Source organism: Urtica dioica, chromosome 9, assembly GCF_054948205.1.
Source record: "Urtica dioica subsp. dioica isolate 48M chromosome 9, U.dioica_male_clone48M_v1_H2, whole genome shotgun sequence".
NCBI lineage: Eukaryota > Viridiplantae > Streptophyta > Magnoliopsida > Rosales > Urticaceae > Urtica > Urtica dioica.
In genome coordinates, this window is record NC_142764.1 from 26,652,527 (window position 1) to 26,677,561 (window position 25,035).

Below are 25,035 nucleotides of genomic sequence, written 5' to 3' on the forward strand. Positions count from 1 at the left end.
ACAGACGGAACAAATTAATACAGAAAACAAAAAAGTGGCTGCAATTAATGTAATGCATAACCCAAGTCACGGGTTACGAAGGCTTCCCTTAAATTTCGATATTTATGCCAAAAAAAAAATTGAAAATAAAAACACTTCTCCATAACGAGTTCAATTAAGTAAATTACATACCTCTGAGCAAAAACAAAAAGTAAATTACATATGAGATATGGCTAATATGAATTATTTTAGGAATTTAATTGTTCAAACGTAATATATGTATAATATATGTGGACCAACAAAAAAAGAAAGAATTGAAAACTGAAAACGATAATCGCAAGAGTAGAAAAATAATAATAATCACAATGATAAAACATCTCACCTTATTACTTTTTATAAATGGCAAGGCTTTAGGTCTCTGCACAAAGGAAGCTTTTAAATTTCATTTTGGTCAATTTCCAACGTAAATAGTAAAAGAAATTTCGGACCACATAAACTCTGTAATACACCTGTTTAAGGGCGTAAAATTACTAAAAAAATCCACGCGGAAAACAACTTGATGTGCCTTTTAGTCACGTCCTAGTTAACTTACATGTTAACAAGTCAATCACGGCCTTAAAAGCCCCACACAAGCATAAGCCAAAATGGTCATCGACATTAATGTGACTCCATTTTTTATACATGAATTTCATTCAAGAAAAAGAACTTTATTAAAACGCTTTCTGTTGATGTTATCACAAGGGATCCAAGCTTTTCGATCCACAATGTTTTTTATCCGCCAAGTTACAAAGGAAAATGTGCATCTTTTTATCCTGTAATTATGAATTATCATCACAACAGTAACAGACTCGCTGAACTCCAAAAATTTCCACGCCAAAACATATAGCACATTAAACAAACCAAAAGTAACAAAAATCTACATCACATCTTCCGACTTGATCGAATAATAAATAACGCCAATACAGTTTCCGAATCCAAGGGCCGAGGTCATATTGGTCGATAATAAAAGGAAGACATCGAGCTTTACCCCGTGTCGGAAGAGCAGTCAGTCCAGAATCCAGACAAAAATGTGGCAATAAAAATCATGAGCCTACATTTCAATGCTGTCCCAGTCAATTGAACTGTCTTGGAGAGACAATTCCGAATGTTGAAGCCTGTTCCGAGCTAACCTGCCCATCACGGCAAGCCCTGAAAAAAAAAAATTAATTATCAATTAAATAAATCACATGAAAAAGGAATATTTACCCAAAAAAAAAAACTCATCGAATCAATGGAAAAAAATAATTAATAATAATACCTTCGACCACTCTGTAAAGGGAAGACCACCATCCCTCTCTGGAGATTTCGTAGCTCTCGAGAGACTCATCGATTTCTTTGGTGTGCTTTCCTTCCAAGACACTTTGCAGAGTTATCACCGCGTCCTTTGTTTTCCTGAGGATGTTTTGATCGTCTTCAATCTCGAGCCTCTGGAGGTCATTATGGGACGAGCTGAGGCTCACGCCGAGGGCGAACTGGGCCGCGGCGGTCCACCGAGAAGAAGCCATCCATTTCCTGTGCCCTTCTAACCGTTTGTACTCTTCTTTTGCACCGTGAATTTCGTGTTCCCTCTCGCGAACCAATCCCCGTAGATACTCGGCATTTGCGGCTCCGGTGCTCTGTACCATTTTCGAGAACGAACTGTCTTCCTTTGAGAGAAGTGACTCGGGGGTGTCATATTCCAGAACCTAATAAACAAAAACAAAAAAAGCGGCAGAAATTCAGAGGCAGACGACATTGAGGACGACTAGTGGAGCATCGCGGGCATACCCGGCCAGAATCGAGCAGAAGGATTCGGTCACAGTCGATGATGGTGTTGAGTCTGTGAGCGATGATGAGCATCGTGCACGATTTGAATTCCTCTCTGATGGTCTTTTGAATGAGAGAGTCGGTCCTTACATCGACGGCGGCGGTCGCTTCGTCGAGAACGAGAATCTTCGATCTTCTCAGCAGTGCTCGAGCGAGACTCAATAGTTGCCTCTGTCCAACACTGAAATTCTCCCCGGCTTCCGAAACCTGACCACTTCATGAACTTAGTCCCAACATAAAATTTCTGTAGACAATGTTTTCTACGAGATCGCCTACAAAACAATCAACGTCACGTAAATATAAGTTCAGCACATACCTCGGCTTCCAACCCAAAAGAATTTCTCCGGATCGCATCCTTCAAATGTGCTCTCTCCAATGCTTCCCAGAGGTCCGCATCATTATGCTCATTAAAGGGATCGAGGTTGAATCTCACAGTTCCTAGAAACCAAAGGAGAAGAAAAACCCTTAGTTGGAAATGATAGACAATAGCTCATAGGAATATCAATACTAGCTCAAACTTATATGAGACCCAAATGAGCAAACAGTGTATTATCAAATTCAGTCAAATGAGATCTCAAATGATCTTCTTTTTTTTATTTGGCAGAGCATACCTGAGAAAAGTACAGGTGACTGAGGAATGATACCAAGAACTTTCCGCAAATCGGATAATCCAAACTTCCCAATGTCAAAATCATCAATCAAGATTCTTCCCCGTTCCAGTTCCACAATCCGAAACAGAGCGTTAAGCATACTGGATTTCCCCGCGCCGGTCCTCCCAACAATTCCCACCTTATCACTCGGCGGGACCGAGAAAGACAACCCGTGAAGAACCGGAGGAAGTTCCGGTCTGTAACGAAGAAGGACATCCACAAACGTAACGGTCCCCGCAGAGGGCCACCCGGGAGGGGGTCGGTTACTCTCTATGATAGCAGGAGCCTCGGACGGAAGGTCGACATACGTGCCGATTCGCTCGACAGCGTTGAGACTGTTCTCCGCCAGGCTGGCGAGTCTCAACACACCAGTCAGCAAGCTTGTTATGTTTAAAGCATAGCTGAGAAGGAGACCCATAGTGGAAGCGAATTCTTGCTGGTTGATCGCCCTTCCGTTCTGCATCACAGCAAATGTTGCGGTGAACCAAATCATGAGGCCGCCCAGTACTTCAAGACGGATACCTAACCAGCGGTTACCACTCATGTTCACTAATGTGAATCTGATGTTATTGTCAACAGATTTTCCGTTAATCTCGGCCATTCGATCGTAAGCTTTGTAAGCACGGATAGTCAATAGACCATTCAGCGCTTCTCCGAATTGAGCATAAACAGGGGATCGGCTTATGGAGTCCAAACGTTTAACCTCTCGGGCCGTGCTCTGCATACAAAAATCAAATTTAAGATTAAAACTCCGGAAAAAAAAAAAAATAAATAAATAAATAAAAGTGTTTCACAATATTGCATTTCAGCGTCATAATTACCTGATAGTAGAGATATGCTGCGTAGAATAGAACCAAGAGTGGCATTATGGCCCATAAGGACATCGTGCTCACAATTCCAATCAAAATGAAAGTGGAGAGAAGCTGCGAAACTTGACCCAAAAACATGTTGACAAAGACAGCAACATTCCGATCAATGTCACTGAGATCCTTTGCAAACCTATTGATGATCCGCCCTAGGGGATTGGTGTGGAAGAACACCATTGGAGCTCTTAAAATTGAGTTCAGCATGGCTTCATGAAGCCTTCTGGCAGCATAAAGACTCGAGATAATCAGCCAGTAAGAGTTTGCCAATGACACCATAACCTGAGACCGATTAGTCGTTAGCAAGGGATACAACAAGGATTTGGAAAGATCGAATCATCACCTCGTAGAAAAGAAAAATCAAGTTCACCCACAAGTATTGAGATATTGTGAATGAGTAAGCGTTTGGAACAGTTTTATTGTCCCACATGTGCAGAAAGTAAGCATGGATTTAATAGAACCATAATTTATTTTTGAGATCATAAGGCATAGATATAAATATAAAACACAAAAATAACTAGTAAAGACTAATATTTCTGACTTTACAGAGTTGGAAGCAATGTTTCATAGAATCATAAATGATGAACCTCTCTACTTTTTTTTTCTTACCTGAAGAAATGATAAGAGCGCATAAACCATATTATAGAAACCGGGATTGTAATTCTCTAGAACCCCTTGATCAGTCCAATAGCTTAACCAAGTGCTACTTGAAATTCGCAGAACCTCAGTTGAGACATAGCAGGTCAAGAGAATAACTACCACCCACAAACCTCCTAAAGCATCCTTGTACCTGTGCTAAAAAAGAGAAGGAAAATAAACCAACAAGTTAGTTCAACAATCTATTGAATGTGAAATACAAAACTAAACTTTATGTTGCTTTTCCAATAGATAAATGTATATAAGATAATTTAAATAGGTCAATTAAGTTGTGTGACCTTGACAAAACATTCGAACTAACAACCCCTGTTTCCCGTTCCTCCTGCTTGATAAGAACAGATTTCCCTGCTTTTGGTTTATTAGTATCATCTTCATTCTTCTGTGCCCCATTTGGCATCCCATTGACAATGGGCTTCGAAGAGGTACTTTGCTCAACTGTTCCACTCTCTTGCTTTTCGTCATCATATTCCTCCATCTTCCCAGCATTTTCCATCAGCTTTTGGAAGAGCATGCCATTGTTAGAAAGTTCCTCAAATGTTCCCTCTTCTTTAATCGCCCCTTCATGGACCAGAACAATCCTATCCACTTGTGAAAGGAAATGAAGCTGATTTGTAACAAGAACTCTTGTTTTTCCTCTCAATTCTTCCCGAATGCATCTTTCGAAAACCTGTAGTCAATTAGTTGCCCGTATTAGAGCCACAATACTGTCGAAAAAAATCCTATGCCAAGTCAACAATGGTGATGATGATGACAATAGTGACAACTACAATTAATTGGTTTTCTAGGCTGGGCAGTCCTCAGATGTATTAAAACTGATAGCTAATGCATTTTTTTTCGATTCTTGGTCCATATTGTTGCTCATAAAATTCACCTTGTTTCCTGCCAATTAGAGTATACGGCCAGTTTTGTCCATATTCTATATGCATCTTTCGAATTGTTTAGTGTCAATTTTTTTTCCTTAGGAGACCTTCGTAGAGACTACTCTAGCGCGATTTCTGCGTGACCTACATTTTGTAGCTTAAATTTTTTTCACAAAGTTCTGTTTCTATAAAAAAAAATAAATAAATAAAAAAAATAAATAAAGTAGTCTTGATGTTTTTTATAGTTGGCGGGTAAATACAACAATGAGAAATGCCAATAAAACGGGCTTAAGAAGATAGTTATTTCATATATGTAATAACCTGTCGAGCAACATGAGCATCCAGAGCACTCAGCGGGTCATCAAAAATGTAGACATCAGAATCAGAATACACAGCTCTAGCCATGGAAACTCGCTGCTTCTGCCCACCACTGATGTTCACACCCCTTTCACCAATCTCAGTCAAATCACCACCCTGTACATGCAACAACAAGACAGGTTTTATCATTTAAGCACAAAGATAACAAAAAATACTTTACATGACCTCATGTCATAACTATGAGTACACTTACAGGAAGTAACTCAAGATCATGCTGTAAAGATGTAACGTCTATCGCTTTCTCGTATCTTCCGGGTACAAAGGGTGATCCAAATAAAATGTTATCACGTACCTGCAAAGATGATCATAATCTTTTAATCTTTTTAGAAGAAACTAAAGATTTCATTGATATCTCATCTCCTTAAAAAAAAAAAAAAAAAAAAAAAAAAGTTACAGATCGGGTAACTACTTCCGAGAAAACCCAAAAGCCCAAACACAAGTCCACCACGCCCGGCTGGGCCTAGTACAGGAAATGCATTCACCCAAAAAAAAGAAACAAAAATACAAGAGTGAATACAATTAAAGTGCAGATGCCCAATCCCTGCTTGTTAGTTCCAATAGTGAGTAGCTTTGAATTCGCCCCTTAAAGAGGACAGCCACAACCCGATGGCCAAAAAAGTCTACCAAATTTCTTGATGTATGAACCTTAACTCAATCAAATTTCTTGACGAATGAACCTTAAACCAATACACTTGCTATGCATGATTGGCTCTCTTAAGATTATCAGGCAACTGAAAAATCCCACCAGTCACTGAAATATAAGGCAACTTCAATGTTTATTTTCTGATCACTTACTGTTGCATTAAAGATCCATGAAACTTGTGGAACATAAGCAACTGTTCCTCTTATGACAGCACTTGAATCTCCCACTGAAGGAAGCTCCCCGAGCATTGCTGATATAAGTGATGTCTTTCCTTCTCCTGTGCTTCCAACAATCGCTACTAAGCTTCCAGCAGAAATATCCAAATTGACATCCGACAATGTGGGCGTCTCTGCCTGTAATAGAGAATATACGCTTAAAGACTGCTAGGCCATGGAAATGTCATGAAAATAACCTTAATGCTAAAAAGTGAGTCTTTACTACCTAGAGTATTTAGAGGTCCACCGGGTAAAAAGTGGACATCGTATGTAATACTAATACTTATTTCTTTCTTTGATAAAATTTATATCTTGATAGAACAAAAAAATCATCAGTTATCTACTCCATGATCTGTGTATATAGTTACTCAGGTACCAACACCCGTGCAATTGAAAAGCCACTATCAACATAAAATTTAGACCTTAGAATCCCATGAAAAGTTCCCATTTTTAATTGAGACTGCTGGTAATGCTGGATCAAGAGGTGGATTTGGCAAAAGAATTCTCTCTTCAGCTAAGAGTAGATCCTCCAGACGCTTCAAGGATACATTTGCATTAACAACCTGCAGTACTAAAGGAATATTAGAATCATAAAAGGTGTAATCAATAAACCTTATTAAGTACATTAATCTTGTATGCTTCACCAACGAAGAGCGTGTGATAAGAAAAAAAGAATTAGAGTAATATTAAACAGGCTTTCGTCAGAGTAATTATCAAGCAGATCTTAGTCATTATCATTACACAATTAAAAGGTTACAATCATGGAAAGTCTATTTATTTAATCTAAAGAGTGTAATATTAGGCTTTGAAAGGAGACGACTACACAAATTTTAAAGCTCCGAAAATACAGATTGTTCTCTTATTCTAACCTCATAGCCGATAATTTATTTCGATTTATAAACCGATCATGAAAAATATTTTGTACAGCAAAAGAACTATATCCGATTCTCTGCATTCCCAAATTTCATGTGCAAAGATGGCTGAAGATTCTAACAGAGAAAATATAAAAAAAAAATAAAAAAAAAATGTAAAGAACAGACCTGAGTTATAATATTAGGAAGCATAAATAGAGGAAAACGAAGGACTGCAAATAAAGAAAGTGACGTGAATGCACGAGCAGGCGTCAGATCTCCTCCGAGCAAAGTGAACATTCCAAAGGAAATCACAGTCACGAAAACAGGAATGCTGTTTAGCATAAATCCATTGAACTGCGAAAAAAAATTGTGGATGTGTTAAGAACAAAAAAATTAAATTGAGACTTGTAAATGTAATACATAAACCAATCCATTTTATCTTCAATATCCAGATTTATAATGCTGTTAATTACATTGACTGTAATACAGACTATGGTATTTCACAATGAGCAACAAGTCCATAAACAATATCAAGCCGTTTCTTTCAACATTCTTCAAAATATAAAACCAATTGATATTATTTGTTTCCTTACCGCTCCAAGTAGTGATGCCTTCTTAAACCAGGATAACTCATCAGTCCTAACACTTTGCACCTTAGATTGGAAACTGCTCTCCCATGCATAGCATCTGGATCATTTAAAACCATACCACAGAATAATCAATAACTGATCTCTCACTTGAAAAATCACACTATTATAAAATAGATCATACTTCACGGTATCCATCGCAGCCAAAATTTCATTCATGAGACCAATCCTCTTGTCGGTACGTTGTAACCCCTCTTTTGAATATTTCTGCATCCTGCTTATCACATATGTCTGCCCAAAGAAGAAAATGAGGATTAGAGTATTAATTTAATGAAGTTTCTTTTCACAGTAATCTATAGTATAAAAGACAAAGGTTGAGCTCAATACTTTCAAAAATAGCACAACACACATTACATGTAGAGAAAAGGAAGCTCAATATCGGGTTACTCCTAAATTAAAAATAAATAAAGGGCAACTCTTAACCTGCAAGGGGAACATAAGGACCAACATTGATGCACCAACTAACGAAGCAACTCCCAACTCGCGGTACAGAAGAACCATAGCAATCACGATACGGAACGGAGCGGACCACAATGTGTGAAGTGATTGACATATTTGCTACAAAATGGAAAGCGATATGTGTAATGTCAATGTCAGTGTCATCTTCGATCTGTTTTAAATTAAAAAGTGGTGGTCTGTAAATCCTAAGTACTAAATGATAGAATGTGTACCTGAAGAGACTCCGCATCAGTTGTCATCAAGTTGGTTATTTTCCCAGTCGCAAACTGCTTACGAGCTTCGTGTGTTAGCCTCAAGGATTTGCGAAATACGGCAGCAACCTGCAAAGTCGGGTGAAGAAATAGCAACCAAATAGAAAACATTTTCAGTCGCTATCTAAGAGTTGTTTGTTAAAGTGCAAGGTTAAAATACTTGTGCCAATGCAAAAATTATGCTTATAAACAATATTATTTTCGTGGATGAAGGAAAAAGGTGAAAATATTGACATTAGGGGAATTCAGGCAAAATCATTACCAGGGTTGATCTTAACCGAAAACCAACTCGCATGACATTCTGGAAGTATTGAGCTTCAAATAGCACCCCGAGAAACTGGAGCAGATTAAACAAGTCAGAAACTCGAATCGATTTATTGCCGCTGTTAAAACTTCATCATTGTAATAAAGATATATTTTATGTTTTCTAAGAAAAATTAATTTCAGACCACAAGGAATGAGGATGTGCCAATGCATATTTCTTTTTACTTTTTCAGTGAGGGAATAAACTTATTATAGAAAACCGTCATAGCACAGAACATAGCAACAGAGGAAATTGCAAATTTTACGAAGGCATGCATGTACAGAAAGTGAATATTTGTATCATACCACTCCGGCAAATATTGTGAAGGCATATATGTAACCAATACTTGCTGGGTCCCCGCGTTGCATAGACTACAGAACAATAAACAAATCATTTGAGTGAACTACAATACAATACAATACAATAAAATACAATACAGCAACAAGTGTTGAGAAATTACAAAGAAGAGCTAACCTGTAGGAGCTGATTCAAGATAAGAGGCCCAACGAATTGCGAAAGATCATTGCCAATCTACAATTAAAGATGTCAATTCAATGACAACGTGATTCTGGTGTCAATTCTTTCTAACGATCTTAAATTACAAAAATAGCTGCCTAAAACTACTGATTTCAAAAAGAAAATATAATAATCCATTTTCTGCAAAGAAGACCCTCCTCGTGGGAGAAACAATGTTTAAATTGGAATACATGTTATGAATTAGCCCGGCACAAACGAAGTTCAGGCAAGAGCAGATTGTAATAGGCAAATTAGTAATCTAAAAGAGTATGAACACTACCTTCCAAAAGCCTCCCCACCAAAACCTATACAAAGATTGAAGGAAAAAATAAATTAAACAAAGGCAATGGGGCAATTAACACAATTTAACATCAGCTCTGTATAAAATTACCTTCCACCAAGCGCACTGTTCAATGCTCTTAAAAGCCATGGTTTTGGCTTTTGAGATTCCTTAGCCCAGCATTTCTGGAAACTGCAAGGCGACAAAATTATGATGCAAACTTAACTGGAAAATAATTGTGTAGTAGTAGTATGCTAAGAAGCGCCAGGACATACTTAGAATTTAGTGTTTCGGTTCTATCCCAATTATCTAATTTCCACACATCTTTCTCAGTCAGAGGCCTTTGATAACCAAGCTGCATGAGGGGATTCATCCATGCAAAGAATATTTCTGGAAAGAAAGCAAAACCAAAATATGAGTCGTACATAGATCACATGAAAGGAAGACAAAGGACATCGAAGCATTATGAATACTCTCAGCACTGTGCAAATTCTACGCCTTATTAACATAAGCAACACTACAGCTACGAAAACCCTAAAACTCCTCACATATACCGTCCCTGTGAAATTTATTAGGGTTCAAAAAGAGATTTAACTGAATTTATAACAAAATGCCAACTCCCCTATATACAAGCTAATTTGATCTCTAATAAACTAAGACAAAGGTTGACTTCTCATGAATTGTCTCCTGATGGATATGAGTTTACGTTTTAGATGTTGTATATCCCAAGAAGTCGTATCAAAATGAAAAATACATACGTGAAATTATGTTGACATGCCTCTCAGGGCATATCTGCTCTCCTCCGGCAAGTTCTTCATATGCAGAATCATTGATCGAGTCGCTTCTTATTGGGGTGTAACCCGGGTAGGGATCCAAATTCGGAAGGTACACAAGCAGAAGAACTCCAAATAGGGCCTGAATCAATGCAATGGCAACACATACACAACCAAGCGCTGTTAACATTATTGCAGTAGAAACAAACAAAAAAATAAACCACTCTTAAGTAGCAAGCACGCAAGCAATCAATATCAGCAGTTGGAGATTCAGTGAATAACATTGTATGAGATGGAAAAAGATAGAGAGCCCAACAAACCTGGACAGCAACTTCACTCAGGTACAAGTAGAAAGCATATCTGTAGAAAAAAGCACAGGCATCATAATCTGAATCACTTAAATATGTACAATCATAACCATCTAATATCACGTGATTAAAGAAGAACGTACCCACTGTAAAACTCCCTCACAGACAGAATGAGATTGAGCATCACTGCTTCGCCAACTAAAGCATAGACAACTCCAAATCTCACAAACCACCGGACCTCATAGATGTAAACTTTGGTCTCCAAACCAATCATGACCAGCATGGAACACCAAGCAAATGCCTCCACTACCAGAGAGACAACCTGGCAATAGAGTAATGAAGAACTTTAGATACACACAAACAATACGAAAAAAGATAAAGAAGCTCATATGAGATGAGTGAAAATATGTTTATGAAACAAATTCGCAAGACAAGACAAACCCAAAATGAAAATAAAATTAGGGTGGTTAGCTAAGTTCACTTTATACAAAGATTGAAATCAAACTCACCTCAAAAGGAGCAAAACCAGGCAGCCCGTCCAAATTCAACATAGAAATCCCCATGACCAACCTGAACAAGGGCTCGGCAGTGCTAAACAGAGCCAATAACCCCAGAACATAGTTGTAAACTCTGGACCTTAACCGAAACCTCTGGGCATTGAAATCAGTCTTGATACGCCAAACCCGATACAGACACAACCCGAGAACGATCAGGTGCGAAAACGAGACCACCAGAGAGTCAATCGCGCATGGCGTGTACTCGCCAAAGGCATTCTCCACCGCCTTTGTCCAAACCCCATAAGCCACTGGCCGGCAATACCACTCCAAAGGCTTAAAGCCCATCTCTGTTTCTGTTCACCTCTCTTAGCCCAAGTCTTCACTCCAAGCACATCCTATAGAGACTCCTACAATAACAGAGATCCAGTTATATGTACAGTCATTCTAGGTGGTGGAAAAAAATACACCAACCATTCAAGAAACACCAACTCCAACAATTATTTATTGAAACAAAGTGGAAAGTTAAGCAACAAAAAATAAGAACATTGAATAGGTCAGTCAACTGAGCTGAGGCACATAATCAATGATTAAGTTTTTCCACTTCCTGTTATTTTTTGGCAAATCATTTCGCAATTCTCCTTGACTTGTTTGGCAATAATTTAAAATATATATATATATTCAAAACCGCTAAAAAAAGTTAACCAATTACAAAAATGTAATACGCAATTGCATACGTTAAAGAGAAAATAACAAAGTAATCATGTTTTCTTTTCTCGAGTGCTGTAGAAAATGGGATTGAGCTCTCAACTTTGTCTTCAATCAACGTACGATTCAACTTTTTGCCCAAAAAGACAAACGTTAGAATAAAGAAAAGAAACTCAATAATACTCGAAAGTGCAAATCGCAATTTAACAATCACATTCATTTCAAAACTCTTCGTATATTAACAAACCTAGAAACAGCTTTGAACAAATCAATCCATTGAGAACCAAAAAAAAAAATTAATAATAATAAAACATTTCACCAATAAAATATTCAAATAAAAACATTACACGAACACAAAACAATCTTCTCTAGCCCCAAAAAAATATACTTTCTGCGATAACATGAATCGAAGCTGAAACGCAGAGCTAAGACCGGAATCCAGAAACCGACAAAACCAAAAGTTTGAACGAATATCTTCAACCTGTTTATTCCTCTAGAAGTGTATGTAATGGTAAGCGAAACGATAAACATATGAATAAAAATGGGAATCGATTCTTACAAAGGTGAGAGAAAGTATTTCCAAGTCTAGTGGAAGAAGAGAACCAGAGAGAAAGACCAAAACTCTGGCGTCCTCGTCAATATGACAATACCCAAAACTAAAGACTACAGAGAAAAATAGAAAATCGTCTCATTTATTCGTCACCGCTTACGGTGTAATTAAAAGATAACTTTTCAATAAATAAAGAGATTTTCCTTCTTTTTTTAGTATTACCTTTTTTTTTTACAACTGTACGATTCTCTTTGTTTCTTTTTATCTTTTTTTCATTTGACGTCTACGTTCACCGTGTGCGCGTACCTTTCCATTTGTTTTGTACGATAGCAAGAATAAAAATATAAATAAATATATAGATAGGGTATTCATCATTTTCATTCATGTCCACTAAAATTAAATGAAGTGTTTGGTAGCTATCAGAACTCAGAAGTGGTTGATTTTATTTCATATTATGTACAAATTATGAAGAATAATAAAATTTGCATAAATCAATAAAGAAATATTCGTATTTGTCCGCAACGCTAGACGTGATTTCTGTCCAAATCAAAATTGTCATTCGTATATATAATACTACAATAATATTTCTGATGAACCCTGAATAATTAAGCAAATATTTGACATTTCATCGATCTGAGTTAGTTAATGATGTGTATTGTTGTATAAGAATATACCTTTTACTTAGTTTTGTTTCAGTCCACTTGATGATTAAAAAAATAATATAAGTTCGCTCCGTGCATCAATTATCTTGTTTAAGATATGTTCAAGAGGTTGACCACATTTCGTGCCCAAGTATGCATCGCATTATTAGTATCTGAATGAAAATGTGCTTTATACTTATTTCAAAAACAAATAATAATAGTAGTAATACAAAAACCTACATACACGTCCTTGAATAGATCCGTATTTATGATAAGTGTCGAAAGTGGTTGCATGCATTCTGAATTATATTATATTACTACTAAAGTGTATGGATTGTCAGGACCGAGTCAAAGAAGTTTATTGAGAGAGCTAATTTGAAAGGAAAAAAAAAATCAGAGAAGTTTATTTGTAAATTTTCATAATAAAAATATAATTTTTTAAAAAAATTGATTAAAAGTGTAAAATTTCAGAATAAAAAAATGTAAATTTTTTTAAAATTGACAAAAAAAGTAAAATATTTAAATATAGCTTCGTCAAAGTGTATTTCGGAAATTAAACAAGGATAATAATTTGAATACACCGAGTGTGTGTATTAACAAAAGAATATGTGATTATTCCACAATGCTAATTACATTTTCTGTCATTTAGTACAAGAACATTGACCATGTAGTTTTCTTCAATAAATTTTGTACCAAGTTTTCCTTTAGAATAAACATAAAACACATAGTGATCATATAATCGAATAACATCTTAAATACAACATGAACTTATAGTTCGAATAAATTTAACACTAAATATAAGTGTTAGCTCATTTGTGCAGACTAAAATCCGCTCTCATTTGGTTCTTTAGAAAAATCAAATTATTGTTAGAAAGGTATAAGCAACTACGTTCTGACATGAAGAATAATATCTGCTTATATAAATAAAATTCTAACAAGAAACTCACCCAATGTACTGACGATGATAGTGTCACCCCCTTTAATCCTGCAGCTTATCTCGTAAACACTGTACACATCGTTCCATTGTTGTTTTCTCTGACATTGCTGCCATCTTCAGCACCTCCACCGCGCGATGAACCTTGTTTGCGCAAGTGTACTAAAAGGAGCAATATTGTTCAATCTTAAGTGTATTAAAATATATTTTTAGTCTTATCGTTAGTTTTCATTTGCTATAATTTAATGTAATACAAAATTTACGTTTAAAAGTGGATACTTTTCCATGAGTTCTTAATGCAATATGAAAACTATATGTTGGTTTCCATGAGTTCTAAAAAATTGAATGTTTACAACTATTTTCAGTATTTTTTATATATATTTGATGAATATTTACTATTTAGTTTCAATATTTTATACTAGCAAGTCTATACCTTTATTACTACTCACAATTTAAGATTGAATATTTACATCTTCAAAATAAATATTAAACAAATTAAGAAAAAAAAAATATAATCTGAAGTATAAATAAAACATAAATATATTAGGGACTTGGACGTGAATATTGTTAAATTGATTTTTTTTTTTTTACAAAATCAAGGAAAAGTATAATTAAAACAAAATATTAGTAAAATTTCGAGAGAAGAATATTCATGTATAGTTTACCCTTGCATTTTTTTCTATCACATCTCTCCATTCTCTTGAAATATTAGTTTTATTTTTATCTCTCCTCTCATCCGACTATATATGTGTCGTCTCTCGTCGACCCCTCACACTCTCCTGCTGGCATACTAAGATTAGTGTTTTACATGGCAATTTTTTGTTTTTGAAAAATTGAATTTTCAAACAAGCCTAAATTTGTTAATTTGTTTGAATATTTGTTGACTTGTATGTCAATAAAATTGAGTTTGTTTGAAGATTTAATGATATATACAAAACGGGAAGATCATAAACTCTACAAAAGGGTACTCATGGAAACAAGAAAGACAAAATCGAGATAGGGTTTTAAGTGTCGCCCAATCGCTGAAGGTTTCAGGAGCGTCGACAATGCCTTTCACGGTGGGTCCGAAGTGAAAGAGATCCCGACCGTCGACTTCGCAGACTGGCAGAAGAACACGGGACGACGAAGGACTTCAGCCAACCAAAAAAAAAAGGGAAATAAAAAAGTGATATTTAAATAAAATTGAAAGATAATATGGATATTACGTGAACAAGAATTCACAATTCCCTTCTTTTCTTATCTTACATTACTTGATTTTATTTTTTATTACTAAAATAAAAAAAGTAAAGACTCTTCATGTCCAAATACCATATTTTAGGAACAAAATCAAACATTTGAAATGGGCTAGTCGAAGGAGATCGTTATAATTGGGCTTTCGTACCAACAAGCCCACCCAAAATTATCCGGTTTCTACTCAGACGAAGCCCTACGCTTTCACTATTTTCACCACCAAGTCCTTTGGGGAATTTTCAGAGACCCTGACCGCGTGTACACAGCCAAACAATCAAACTGATCAGCAGAATGAAGGAAGAAGAAGTGAATCGTTGCCAAATTCAAGAATGGTACCCCAAATTCAAGACCCACACTATTAGAACCCGATTCCACCGCTTGCCTGAACTCTTCGTCGACTATCTCCTCGATGACTCCAAGCCGTTTCTCCTTCCCGTCTCCGTCGCCGACGACGACGCTCTTCCCAATAGAGTCCGCAACCCCGGTGTAGATAGCGACTGCCAGCTCTCCGACGGCTCTGACGACGACGAAGACGGACCGGAACCGCCGTCGTTTCCGGAGCTCGAGCTTGCCGTGAAGGCCTCGGTCGAGGCTCTCGGCGGCGCGGCGTTTCCGAAGCTGAACTGGAGCGCGCCGAAGGACGCGGCGTGGATCGCCACCACCGGGAATCTCCGGTGCACGTCGCTCAGCGAGATCGCTCTCCTCCTCCGATCGTCTGACTCGGTCGTCCACGACCTATGCCACGCGTACGACTCCTGCTCCGGCGACGGAGAAGCTCAACCGCGGCGGACGCCGGAGATCGTCCTGGCGCTGCGGAAATGGTACTGTTTGGAGCCGGAGATGGAGTTCCGCTGCTTCGTGAAGGATCGGAGCCTGATCGGCGTCTCGCAGCGAGAGACGACGACGTTCTACACCGCGACGGCGGCGAAGAAGGCCGGTCTCCGAGCGGCGATCGCGGCGTTCTTCGCGGAGGCCGTGAGGGAGCGATTCGAGTCGGAGAATTACACGTTCGATGTGTACGTGACGAAACGGGAGGGCGTGAAGCTCGTGGATTTCAACACGTGGCGTGGATCCACTCTGCCATTGCTGTTTAGCTGGGATGAACTCGATGAGATGAGGAGCGGCGAAATGGAGATGAGGATCGTGGAGAGCCGGCAAGAGGTGAGGCCGGGGCTGAAGACCGCCGTGCCGTACGATTACCTGGACACGAGCGCTGGGAGTGGCTGGGACCAGCTTCTGAAGAACGCCGATCAGGAGCTCCGACGTCAGTCATCGGAGGAGGCCGGTGGTTAGGACTATAGAAAACTTGTATAATGTAATATTGTTGTTTTTAGTCCAATTATGTTGTTCGATTCTTTCCTTCTTTTTTTAATTAAGAACCCTAAAATCTGTTTTTTGAGATTTCCAATGTCAAAGCGTCTTTCACACCAAATCATACTTCATAAATTTGCAAAAATAAAGAGGTTATTTGAGTTCACTGGTATATCACATCACACACCATATAAACATGGGAAGAAAATGAAGGAATCGTAACCGCTCTATTATGTGATAGATATTGAAGATCCAAAACGACACATTTCAAACTTGTTCAAACGTACACAAAATTAACCACCAAAATGTACAATACTACGAAAGCCGGTTTTCTTAGGACTTGGGACACACGAAAGAAGGAAAGACAGAGAAATTGACGAGTAAACAAAACCATTTGAATCTCTCGGCGACTCAATGCAACCTGGTGAGTTCCTCAACTCTCTTGCTCAGCTCCTCAACCGAGACGCCGACGTGCTTCGAGATCTCGTCCATCTTTCCGCGGCTGAGGTCGAGGAAGGACTCGATCAAGTCTCCGTCGAGGAAGTTCTTGGCCTCGACAGTCCGCTTCTCGTTGTTGAAGGATCTCCACTGGTCGTGGCTCAGCCCTCCCACGCCTTTGATCACTTTCCTCAAGCTCGACTGAAGCTTCTCGAGGAACATGTACTGGTCGTTCGGGAGGGACGCGATCACGCCGATCACGCCATTGACCGACCCGAATATCACCGTCGGAATCTGGCCCACCTCCGAGTCCGGGAGCCTCATCACAAGCGAGCCGTGCCTGAACCTGTTCACAAACTCCCCGAGATGGTACTCGCCCACCACGTCAAGCCGGCCCCGCTCCTCGTCGGTCGCGCCCTCGCTGTTCTTCCTCACCGTGAAGAGGTTGAAGCTGTTCTCGGCTCCGAGGTACACGTCGTCGTCGAGAATCTCCACCGCCGACATCCAGTTCGCGTTGTAGTCCCGGGCCCGCTCCTCAATCGCCCCTTCCTCGTGCTGAAACGCGTGTCAATCGATTGGTACGGCATTTGTTTGAAGCGAAAGAAGCTTTGTTTAGATTTTGATGGGGTTTACCTTGTAGATCAGTAGAGAGATCGACTTCATCAAATCACCGACCACAATAAAATCTCCTCGGGTCTGGATGTAGAGAGCGAGGATGTGACCATGATGACCACATTCGGACTGTAACTCGCGGGACCCATCGTCCCGGAGCATCCACTTGTACAGCTGTATCTTCTGGTTAATTGCGGCCAATAACTTCCCATTAAATGCATTTAACGAGTAAACAGCCCCTTTTGTCTCCTTCTCGGCTATGAGCTGTAACTTTCCGTCTTCCACTGTGAAGACCAGGATCCGCCCCTGCAATAAAATCCCAGGTAAACATAACAACCAAAAACAAAAAATAAAGGGAAGAGAAAAAGGACTGAAGACATTAAGAGCACCATCAAAACTTACCTTGGTTGGCTCGCTTTCTTCTGGCAGAACGAAGGCAGTTCCGACACAATAATACACACTATTATCATCGGAGAACGAGCAGCTGAGTATTGAGCAGCCGTTTTCAAAAGTTTCCAGCGGGTAAGTGGATATGAAGTCAAAGGTTTGGTCATCTAAAAGGCGAACAAAGTTCATTTCGGAATCGTCACCGCTAGACTGGCTGAATTTAACACTGCAGATGGCAAAGGTCCTGGATTGCTCCTGATGGCATATACGCCGTGCCTGTTCCCCAAGCAGGATAGAGCGGATGTGAAGCTTCTGGATATCATCGATGGTGCCAATAGTGAGTTCACCTTCTTTTGCAATTGCAAGACTGCAACACAAAAAGTAACAAAGGAAAGAAAACTAATCAATTTCAATGTCCTAAAACTTGAGATGGCCAGGAGCAAAAACTTGAGAAGGCAGATAAAACCATAAACATACCTATCCGGAAATGCTGCAGAGTTGAAAGGGCACATATGGCTGACTTCTTTCAGATTAACATTGCTGTAAAGGAGTTTCTTGTTGCTGCTGTAGATAACTGTTGGCCGATCCGAAGCAGCGAAAACGTGCGTTGTATTCTTGGACGAGAAAGTGCGGAGTGTTATGGGCTGTGTCCCCAGAGAGATCTTTTTCCTATCGGTTAACGCACCAGTACTCGTATTCAACAAAAAGTTCAACAGGTGTCCATCTCCCAAGGCACATAGTAAGTAGGATATCTGTAGGAAAAAAATGTTCCAATGAGGGTTAGGAACTAAAAGGATAACCAGACAGATTATGTCTTTGGGAAGTGGATGCGAAAACAAACTTTGATGAAAAACGCAAACATTACAAGTCCATATACACGATAACCAAAAGATCCGAAAAAATAGAAAGAAAGAAAAACAAATACTAACAAAGAAGCTTCAGAACGACATACCCCTTCAAAAGCACAAAGAAGAACAGACCGAGGAATTATTTCTCCCCCTAAAGGCTCCTTAGTGACGAGGTTGAGGTCGGGCAGAGAAAATATTCTGACACTAATATCTGTCCACATTCCAACAACAGCTAGCTGGCTACAATTCGGATCATAACCAATTGGATTTATGTCCAGGCATGAGACATCATGCTCCAACTGCGCATGCTTGACCTCAGTCAAAACCCCATCACCAATTTCCAAGTATACCAAATGACCCCCTCCAGTGGCCAATAACACCTGCCATATATAAACATACATTATTCAGGGTTTGATAAGCTAAGATTACCAGCAATATGTAGATTATACACATCAGAACATTCTAAGATGTGATTCTATTGCTCCACGAGTACTCATTAGTAGAGAAACGGGGTGGAAAAGAAAACCTGGGTGGCATTAGCAGTTGCTACATTGATAGAATATCCTTCAGGAGCATGCCACTCATTCCTTTGTTCTCTAGTAATAGAGCTAACAAGTTTCACGGAGCTTGATGTGACCTGACAATTTGATTAGCCAACAGTAAAACATTAGACGCAACACAGAACGGGAGATTTAGAAACCTAGTTGCTTAAGCTATGGATGGGAAAAAAAATGAATACTATAGCTTACTTATATTTTTTTTTTTTTTAAGTATAGCTTACTTGGACGAGCTGATTATAAACAGCATCATGGCAAAACAAAGTTTGAACTTGAGACGCAAAACCTTCAATCTCGGTCTCTTCCAACTCATCTTCCATATTCATTGCCAATATACGTGTCTCGCTAATGAAGCTCACAACAAGAAATGTGTCATAAGGATCTTCAGTAGAAGACCTCAGTGACCACATTCCTTTAATACCTTGAAGTTCAACTGATGCCTGAAAAAAAAAATGAGTTTGTCAGATGCCAAGAATAGAAGAATCCCAAAACCACCAAAAAACTAGCTTGCTAAATAAGTTAAGATGTACCTGTTCATTGATTCCTATTCCATTTCGGACCACACGAAGCGAACCATCCTTGAATGCTCCGGAGCAAGTGACAACTTGACCTTGGCCTTGCCTCTCAAGATCAACAACACAGAAATCTACAATTGGCCCCAAATTGACATACCTTTCGATAACGTCTACATATGATCCTTTTACATCAGGTTGCATTTGAAGCTTTATAAGCTGTTTTTACACAATAAGATTCATCATTACAAACAGAATTTCAAAAGTATTAAAGTTTAAAAATATGTACTCATCTCAATAAATAAAATTGCTATTCGATATTAAAAAACAGTTCACAAAATGTCTGCGCAAAACTAAACCTGCGAGTCACCGTAGCTTGACCCGATGAAGACGACTGCATTGTCAAGATATGAGATGGTGGATGCAATTGATGTCTCACCCAAGAGCTCAATTTTGAGTCCCGTCACCCTACAGTATGTGAAAGTGTCAGATTATCAAATTGACAAGAGCCTCAACATTAGACAGCACTTGCACTGATATGAAGAAATAATTTAAAAAAAAAAAATCAGCAGCAAAAAAAGGATAAGCTTAGTACTTGTCTTTCTCGTGGGTGATAACAAGCAGGTGAAGCAACCCACTGTAGTCGCCAAGTAAATACCGAGACCCATCGGCGTCAACTCTTCCATAGGCTTTCGTGATGCACTGCAGATTCACATATGTAGATCAAAACAATACAATTCAGAGAGAATTTGAAGCGAGATCATCATTAATGTAAACATCATGTGACCTACAGGCTTGATCGGTATTGCTTTAAATGCATTGGCACTGCAGTAGACTATTGTTTCTTCTCCAATGATGAGAACCCCACAGAGAGGGGGAGGGACTGGAATAAGCATAGCAGCCCCATTGTCAAGGTTGTTCTGTGACCAAGGTCCCTCAACAAAATCTTTATCCTTCAAAGAAACTTCATATGTTTTGACATGGCGGGCGTCTTTGTTATCCTGCATTGCAATGGTAGCAAGTATGAAACAATCATCTCTAACAAATCCCTCTCCTTTTTACATTGACATACAAAAAAGAGCAAGTGCGGTTCCATATTGAAAAGATAACAGTGCTAGGCCTCTAACATACAAGGCCTTTTTAACTATATAACCCCTAGATTAGAAAAAAAAAAACCAGTAGGAGACTTTTGATCCTTCAAAAGCAACAAATGTAATACGTCGAGGTTTAAAAGAATGTTCTAACTCTGTACATATAAACAATACAATCAACATCGTGATGAACATTTCTACAGCCATTTTCAATGTTGGGCCAAAATATATTAAGTGTACCGTGGACACGTATGCATTAATGTATAGCAAAAAGATCCTTAAAAGGCATGTAATACATCAAGGCTTAAAAGAATGTTCTAACTCTGTACATGTAAACAATACAATCAACATCGTGATGAACATTTCTACAGTCATTTTCAATGTTGGGCCAAAATATATTAAGTGTACCATGGACACGTATGCATTAATGAATAGCAAAAAGATCCTTAAAAAGCATGATCTGCACCTGGTAAAGAACTACAATTGTGGGTTTAGAACAGCCATAGAGAAACTTTATATCCAGAACTTGTAGCTCCTCGAGCCTGTAAATAAAATTAAAAGGTAGGTGCTGTAAGTTTAGTAATGGAAAGTAATATTAATAAACAAATTAACGAAACAGAGACCAAGTTAATGCCAATATGATATGACGCCTTAAACAATTCGCATCAAGTGCAAATTCATAAGCACGAGTTATCATTAAGATTGCACATTTTTTTATGGTCTATATTGATCACCTATCCCTGGTTTCGCCACCATTGACGATGGGTAAAGTCCCACCAGCTAGAAGAAAGACTCCTCCCACAAAGGCACAAACTACTAATTATAATTCCCAATTCCTGACAATGTTCAGTAATAGTTCATTGCAGAAAATGTACAATTGTATGAGTTTCGTAGAATCTGTCTCCCGATCAATTTTTTCGATAATTAACACAGTTTGCATGGGATAACACATAAAGATGTACAAATTCTGGTACCTGATGTTAAATGCTTCTTTGAGCTGCCCTTTATTGTCAAAAGGAATAACCTAGAACAGAAACAAGTGAAACAAAATAAATATCTAATCTTTACAAATGATAGAGCAAATCTAAATGTTCACTTCCCATGGAGACATACGAGTGAACTGGTTTATCTTCGTACCTTAAACAACCCATCGTATAGGTGAAGTCCAATCAATCTGCAGTCTGGATCAATAATTCCAATCTGCAGATATAAAGAAAGGAAAATTGCAACAGTAAATAAGGCTGATATTCTCACAACACTAGAAATGACAGATATTTTCATCACTTCTATAAAATGGGGAGAAAATATCACATAAGTTTATGCCACCGAATTATCAAAAACACAATACCTGGCCATTGTCTGTTGGACGACCTATACGATCTGAGACATCCCCCATTGCTCTACATGAAAATAACTTTTTAGTGAACAAGATTAACAAAATGATAGTCACCATATATATATATATATATATATATATATATATATGATCACCTTGTAACAAGCTCTGATGTCTCAGCATCCCATTGCAGAACGCAGAACTTGTATCTTTCAGTTGATATAAATAGAAGGTCCTGTGCTTCTCCCTATTCCATTATATAATACATGGGCAAAAGAGAAACCCTCAAGACCAGAAAAATCATACTGCTAAATCCCAAAGTATGTAAAAATGCTACTCACATGAGGGCGGAAAAGCTCAAGCGTCGCAATCCTTCCATATATAGGAACATCCAGCAGTGGCTGCAATAAAAAGGATAGAGTTCGAATGATATGTAAGACCTTCAAAAATTTCTTGAGAACGCTGAACGACTAAGCAAATGAGCGAGAATCTTCTGTTACGTTTATACCAAATACAGCAACATATCTACTTTACAGAACATAGTAAGTCTTCGAAAACAAAAGGTTAAGAATTTACAATTTGATTGTGCCTTTAATTATATCAAGTCCAAAGGAACTCAAAAACACAAGAACTTCATTTCACTTTAATCAGTTTGCTGGATATCTAACACAAGTAATTTAAAATATATATATATATATATATGTATATGTATATACATATATATGTATATAACTATACTTACCTGCAATCCTTGAGCAGTAAGTAGATGGATTTCAATACGAGTGCACTTCCTGGAAAAATAAAAAAATCAATTTAAACAAAGTGTACTCAATCAAGACAGAGTGTTCTTGATACTAATTGAACAAATATATGTTATTTTTAATGGAAATATTATAACAGCTAAATCCTTGGCCGTAATGAATGTTACCCTGCATCAGAAACCCCAAAGAACAACAAAAACTTTAACACAAACATTAAAAATAAAATATATCCGTATATTAGCACGATAAGCTCTGATCCTCCGAAGGAATGAGTGACATTGACTTCCCGGAGAATAACAAATACAGGCTAAAAACCCTAAGCCAAGAAGCCAACAAGCCTAATGAAACAAATCAAGAACCTAACTTCGCTTCTCGACATTCAATCGCAGTATGATATAAACGAAGACCTAATTCGGCAAAAGAAGAAGGAAAAACTCACGCAATGATGAGGTTGAGCTCCTGAGGACCGGTGAAATTGCCTACACATGAGTGAGTGACATTGGTAGGCTTGTGAGCCGTGACGACGTAGTTCCACGTGCTCATTTCGGCGAATCGCGTCGACTTTTGCCCTAACTAAGCTTTCGCTCTCTAACGCTCTCTCTCTCTCTGGTGTTCTGTGTATATTTGTTTTCTCTATCACACTCCTGATTTTCGCTTCGCAAAAGCCGCGGGAGCAGTGGAGTGGAGGTGTGGTCGTGGGCACCGGATACTTTACGAAATTTGGCGCAGTGAAGGGGTGTGAGGGATTATATTTGATTTGGGGAGAGTGAAATGAATCGTCTACGTGTTATCGCTCAATTTTAGACAAATGTTGTTGTAAGTTGTAACGTCTGTCTATACATTTTATTTTCGTATATATATATATATATATATATATATATATATATATATATATATATATATATCATAATCATCTATTTAGTGCTATATTATCTTATTATACATTTTATCAAAATTGTAAAATTTTCCCCTAATTAATAGGGCATTAATTAATATGGCAGTGTAGCAAAATAACCAAAATGAAACTATGAAATTTGTTTTTAGCCTATATTTAACATTTTTTAGGGAAATAGCCAACAACTTTATGTGACAATAATTAAGGTTTAATTTGCCTTTATTTATTAATAAATTCGTCATTTTCTCTCTCTTATTTTTTTCCTACACTTTTTTTACATAAAAACTTCAAAAAACCATCTCTATCTCATATGAACTCGAAATTGAGTGATTCAAAATCCTACGGATTCGTGACGCCGAGATCTTAAAAAATAGATCCATTGTGTTTGATGAAAAATCATGTTTAATACCGTGGATATATAAAAATCACGTTATTATCTTAAATATGGAAATAACTGAAATTTTTTGAAATTATCAACATAAATATAATTTTTCATCAAACACGATAGGTCTATTTTTTAAGATCTCAACGCCACGTATTTGTAGAATCTGAAATCTCTCAATTTCGAGTTCGTATGATAAAGATACGAATTTTTGAAGTTTTGATGCAAAAAAAAATATTTGAAAAAAATAGGAGAGAGAAGGTGACGAATTTGTTAATAAATAAGGGCAAATCAGACCTTAATTATTGCCACATAAGTCATTTGGCTATATCCCTAAAAATTGCCAAACATATGCTAGATCCAAAATCACATGTTTAAAGTGGCATAATTAGTTACAAATCTCTAATTAATATTTTGCAATAATTTATCAAAATGAAAGTATTAGAAATAGATAACATAATAAGTATAAGGATCCAAACTAATAAGTACAACATAAACTAATATGATTATATATATTATTATTATACTTATGAGTGGTGTGTGCAATACTTCAACTCTTTGATAAAATATCAACTTGACTTGCATTAAGAGATCCAACCCACTTAGTTAGAAGGGTTTTATTCGGACAGGCGAGCTCATCAGTTTGCGGGCCCATACGAGTCTCGGTTCAACTCGGATCAAACACAAGAAGAGTTGGTTTCGCGTAAGACTCGGCTCATCTGTTGAAGGCCAATTCAAACTTCACCAACATATCGGGTCGAACTAGACGCGTTGTGTGAACTGACGAGCACATGAACAATGCAACGAAGATGTGTCTCCTATACATTCAAGAGCTCGTTGATTGGTCTTTTTAGTATAAATACTCC

General features: G+C 37.9%; 3 protein-coding genes across 3 annotated transcripts; 1 reads left to right on the plus strand and 2 right to left on the minus strand.

Annotated features, from left to right (window-relative positions):
• Window positions 1-665: 665 nt before the first annotated feature.
• On the minus strand, window positions 666-12,384 carry LOC149386325 (ABC transporter C family member 2-like). Its single transcript, XM_089625878.1, has 28 exons — window positions 12,244-12,384; window positions 10,992-11,386; window positions 10,626-10,804; window positions 10,495-10,534; window positions 10,160-10,316; window positions 9,677-9,791; window positions 9,513-9,593; window positions 9,402-9,426; window positions 9,080-9,136; window positions 8,911-8,976; window positions 8,564-8,638; window positions 8,263-8,370; window positions 8,015-8,149; window positions 7,716-7,822; window positions 7,538-7,631; window positions 7,131-7,298; window positions 6,513-6,653; window positions 6,028-6,228; window positions 5,426-5,524; window positions 5,176-5,328; window positions 4,273-4,661; window positions 3,947-4,127; window positions 3,296-3,619; window positions 2,436-3,192; window positions 2,141-2,262; window positions 1,786-2,031; window positions 1,277-1,703; window positions 666-1,167 (listed from the first exon to the last, which is right to left on the minus strand). The coding sequence occupies exons 2-28, from the start codon at window positions 11,322-11,324 to the stop codon at window positions 1,070-1,072; spliced, it is 4,878 nt and encodes a 1,625-aa protein (XP_089482004.1). The 5' UTR covers window positions 11,325-11,386; window positions 12,244-12,384; the 3' UTR covers window positions 666-1,069.
• Window positions 12,385-15,020: 2,636 nt separating this feature from the next.
• Window positions 15,021-16,438, plus strand: EDA35 (temperature sensing protein-like protein). The gene has a single exon (XM_089625011.1). The coding sequence runs from the start codon at window positions 15,331-15,333 to the stop codon at window positions 16,330-16,332; it is 1,002 nt and encodes a 333-aa protein (XP_089481137.1). The 5' UTR covers window positions 15,021-15,330; the 3' UTR covers window positions 16,333-16,438.
• Window positions 16,439-16,549: 111 nt separating this feature from the next.
• Window positions 16,550-23,652, minus strand: DDB1A (damaged DNA binding protein 1A). The gene is made up of 19 exons (XM_089625010.1): window positions 23,332-23,652; window positions 22,874-22,922; window positions 22,473-22,532; window positions 22,287-22,378; window positions 22,144-22,195; window positions 21,933-21,995; window positions 21,770-21,819; window positions 21,262-21,337; window positions 20,496-20,705; window positions 20,300-20,406; window positions 20,064-20,172; window positions 19,723-19,923; window positions 19,417-19,632; window positions 19,162-19,272; window positions 18,740-19,015; window positions 18,265-18,539; window positions 17,803-18,154; window positions 17,422-17,706; window positions 16,550-17,343 (listed from the first exon to the last, which is right to left on the minus strand). Exons 1-19 carry the CDS (start codon window positions 23,433-23,435, stop codon window positions 16,762-16,764), a joined length of 3,270 nt encoding a protein of 1,089 aa, XP_089481136.1. The 5' UTR covers window positions 23,436-23,652; the 3' UTR covers window positions 16,550-16,761.
• Between the last annotated feature and the right edge of the window lie 1,383 nt (window positions 23,653-25,035).

Coding starts and splice junctions, on each gene's coding strand:
- LOC149386325 (XM_089625878.1), bottom strand. CDS start 11,324: ATGGGCTTTAAGCCTTTGGAGTGGTATTGCCGGCCAGTGGCTTATGGG. Junction 7,632..7,715: donor GCTGCGATGGATACCGTGAA/GTATGATCTATT, acceptor TAAATGATCCAG/ATGCTATGCATGGGAGAGCA. Junction 3,193..3,295: donor CAGCATATCTCTACTATCAG/GTAATTATGACG, acceptor TTTTGTATGCAG/AGCACGGCCCGAGAGGTTAA.
- DDB1A (XM_089625010.1), bottom strand. CDS start 23,435: ATGAGCACGTGGAACTACGTCGTCACGGCTCACAAGCCTACCAATGTC. Junction 21,996..22,143: donor GTCCAACAGACAATGGCCAG/GTATTGTGTTTT, acceptor TTATATCTGCAG/ATTGGAATTATTGATCCAGA. Junction 19,633..19,722: donor GAATAGGAATCAATGAACAG/GTACATCTTAAC, acceptor TTTTTTTTTCAG/GCATCAGTTGAACTTCAAGG.
- EDA35 (XM_089625011.1), top strand. CDS start 15,331: ATGAAGGAAGAAGAAGTGAATCGTTGCCAAATTCAAGAATGGTACCCC.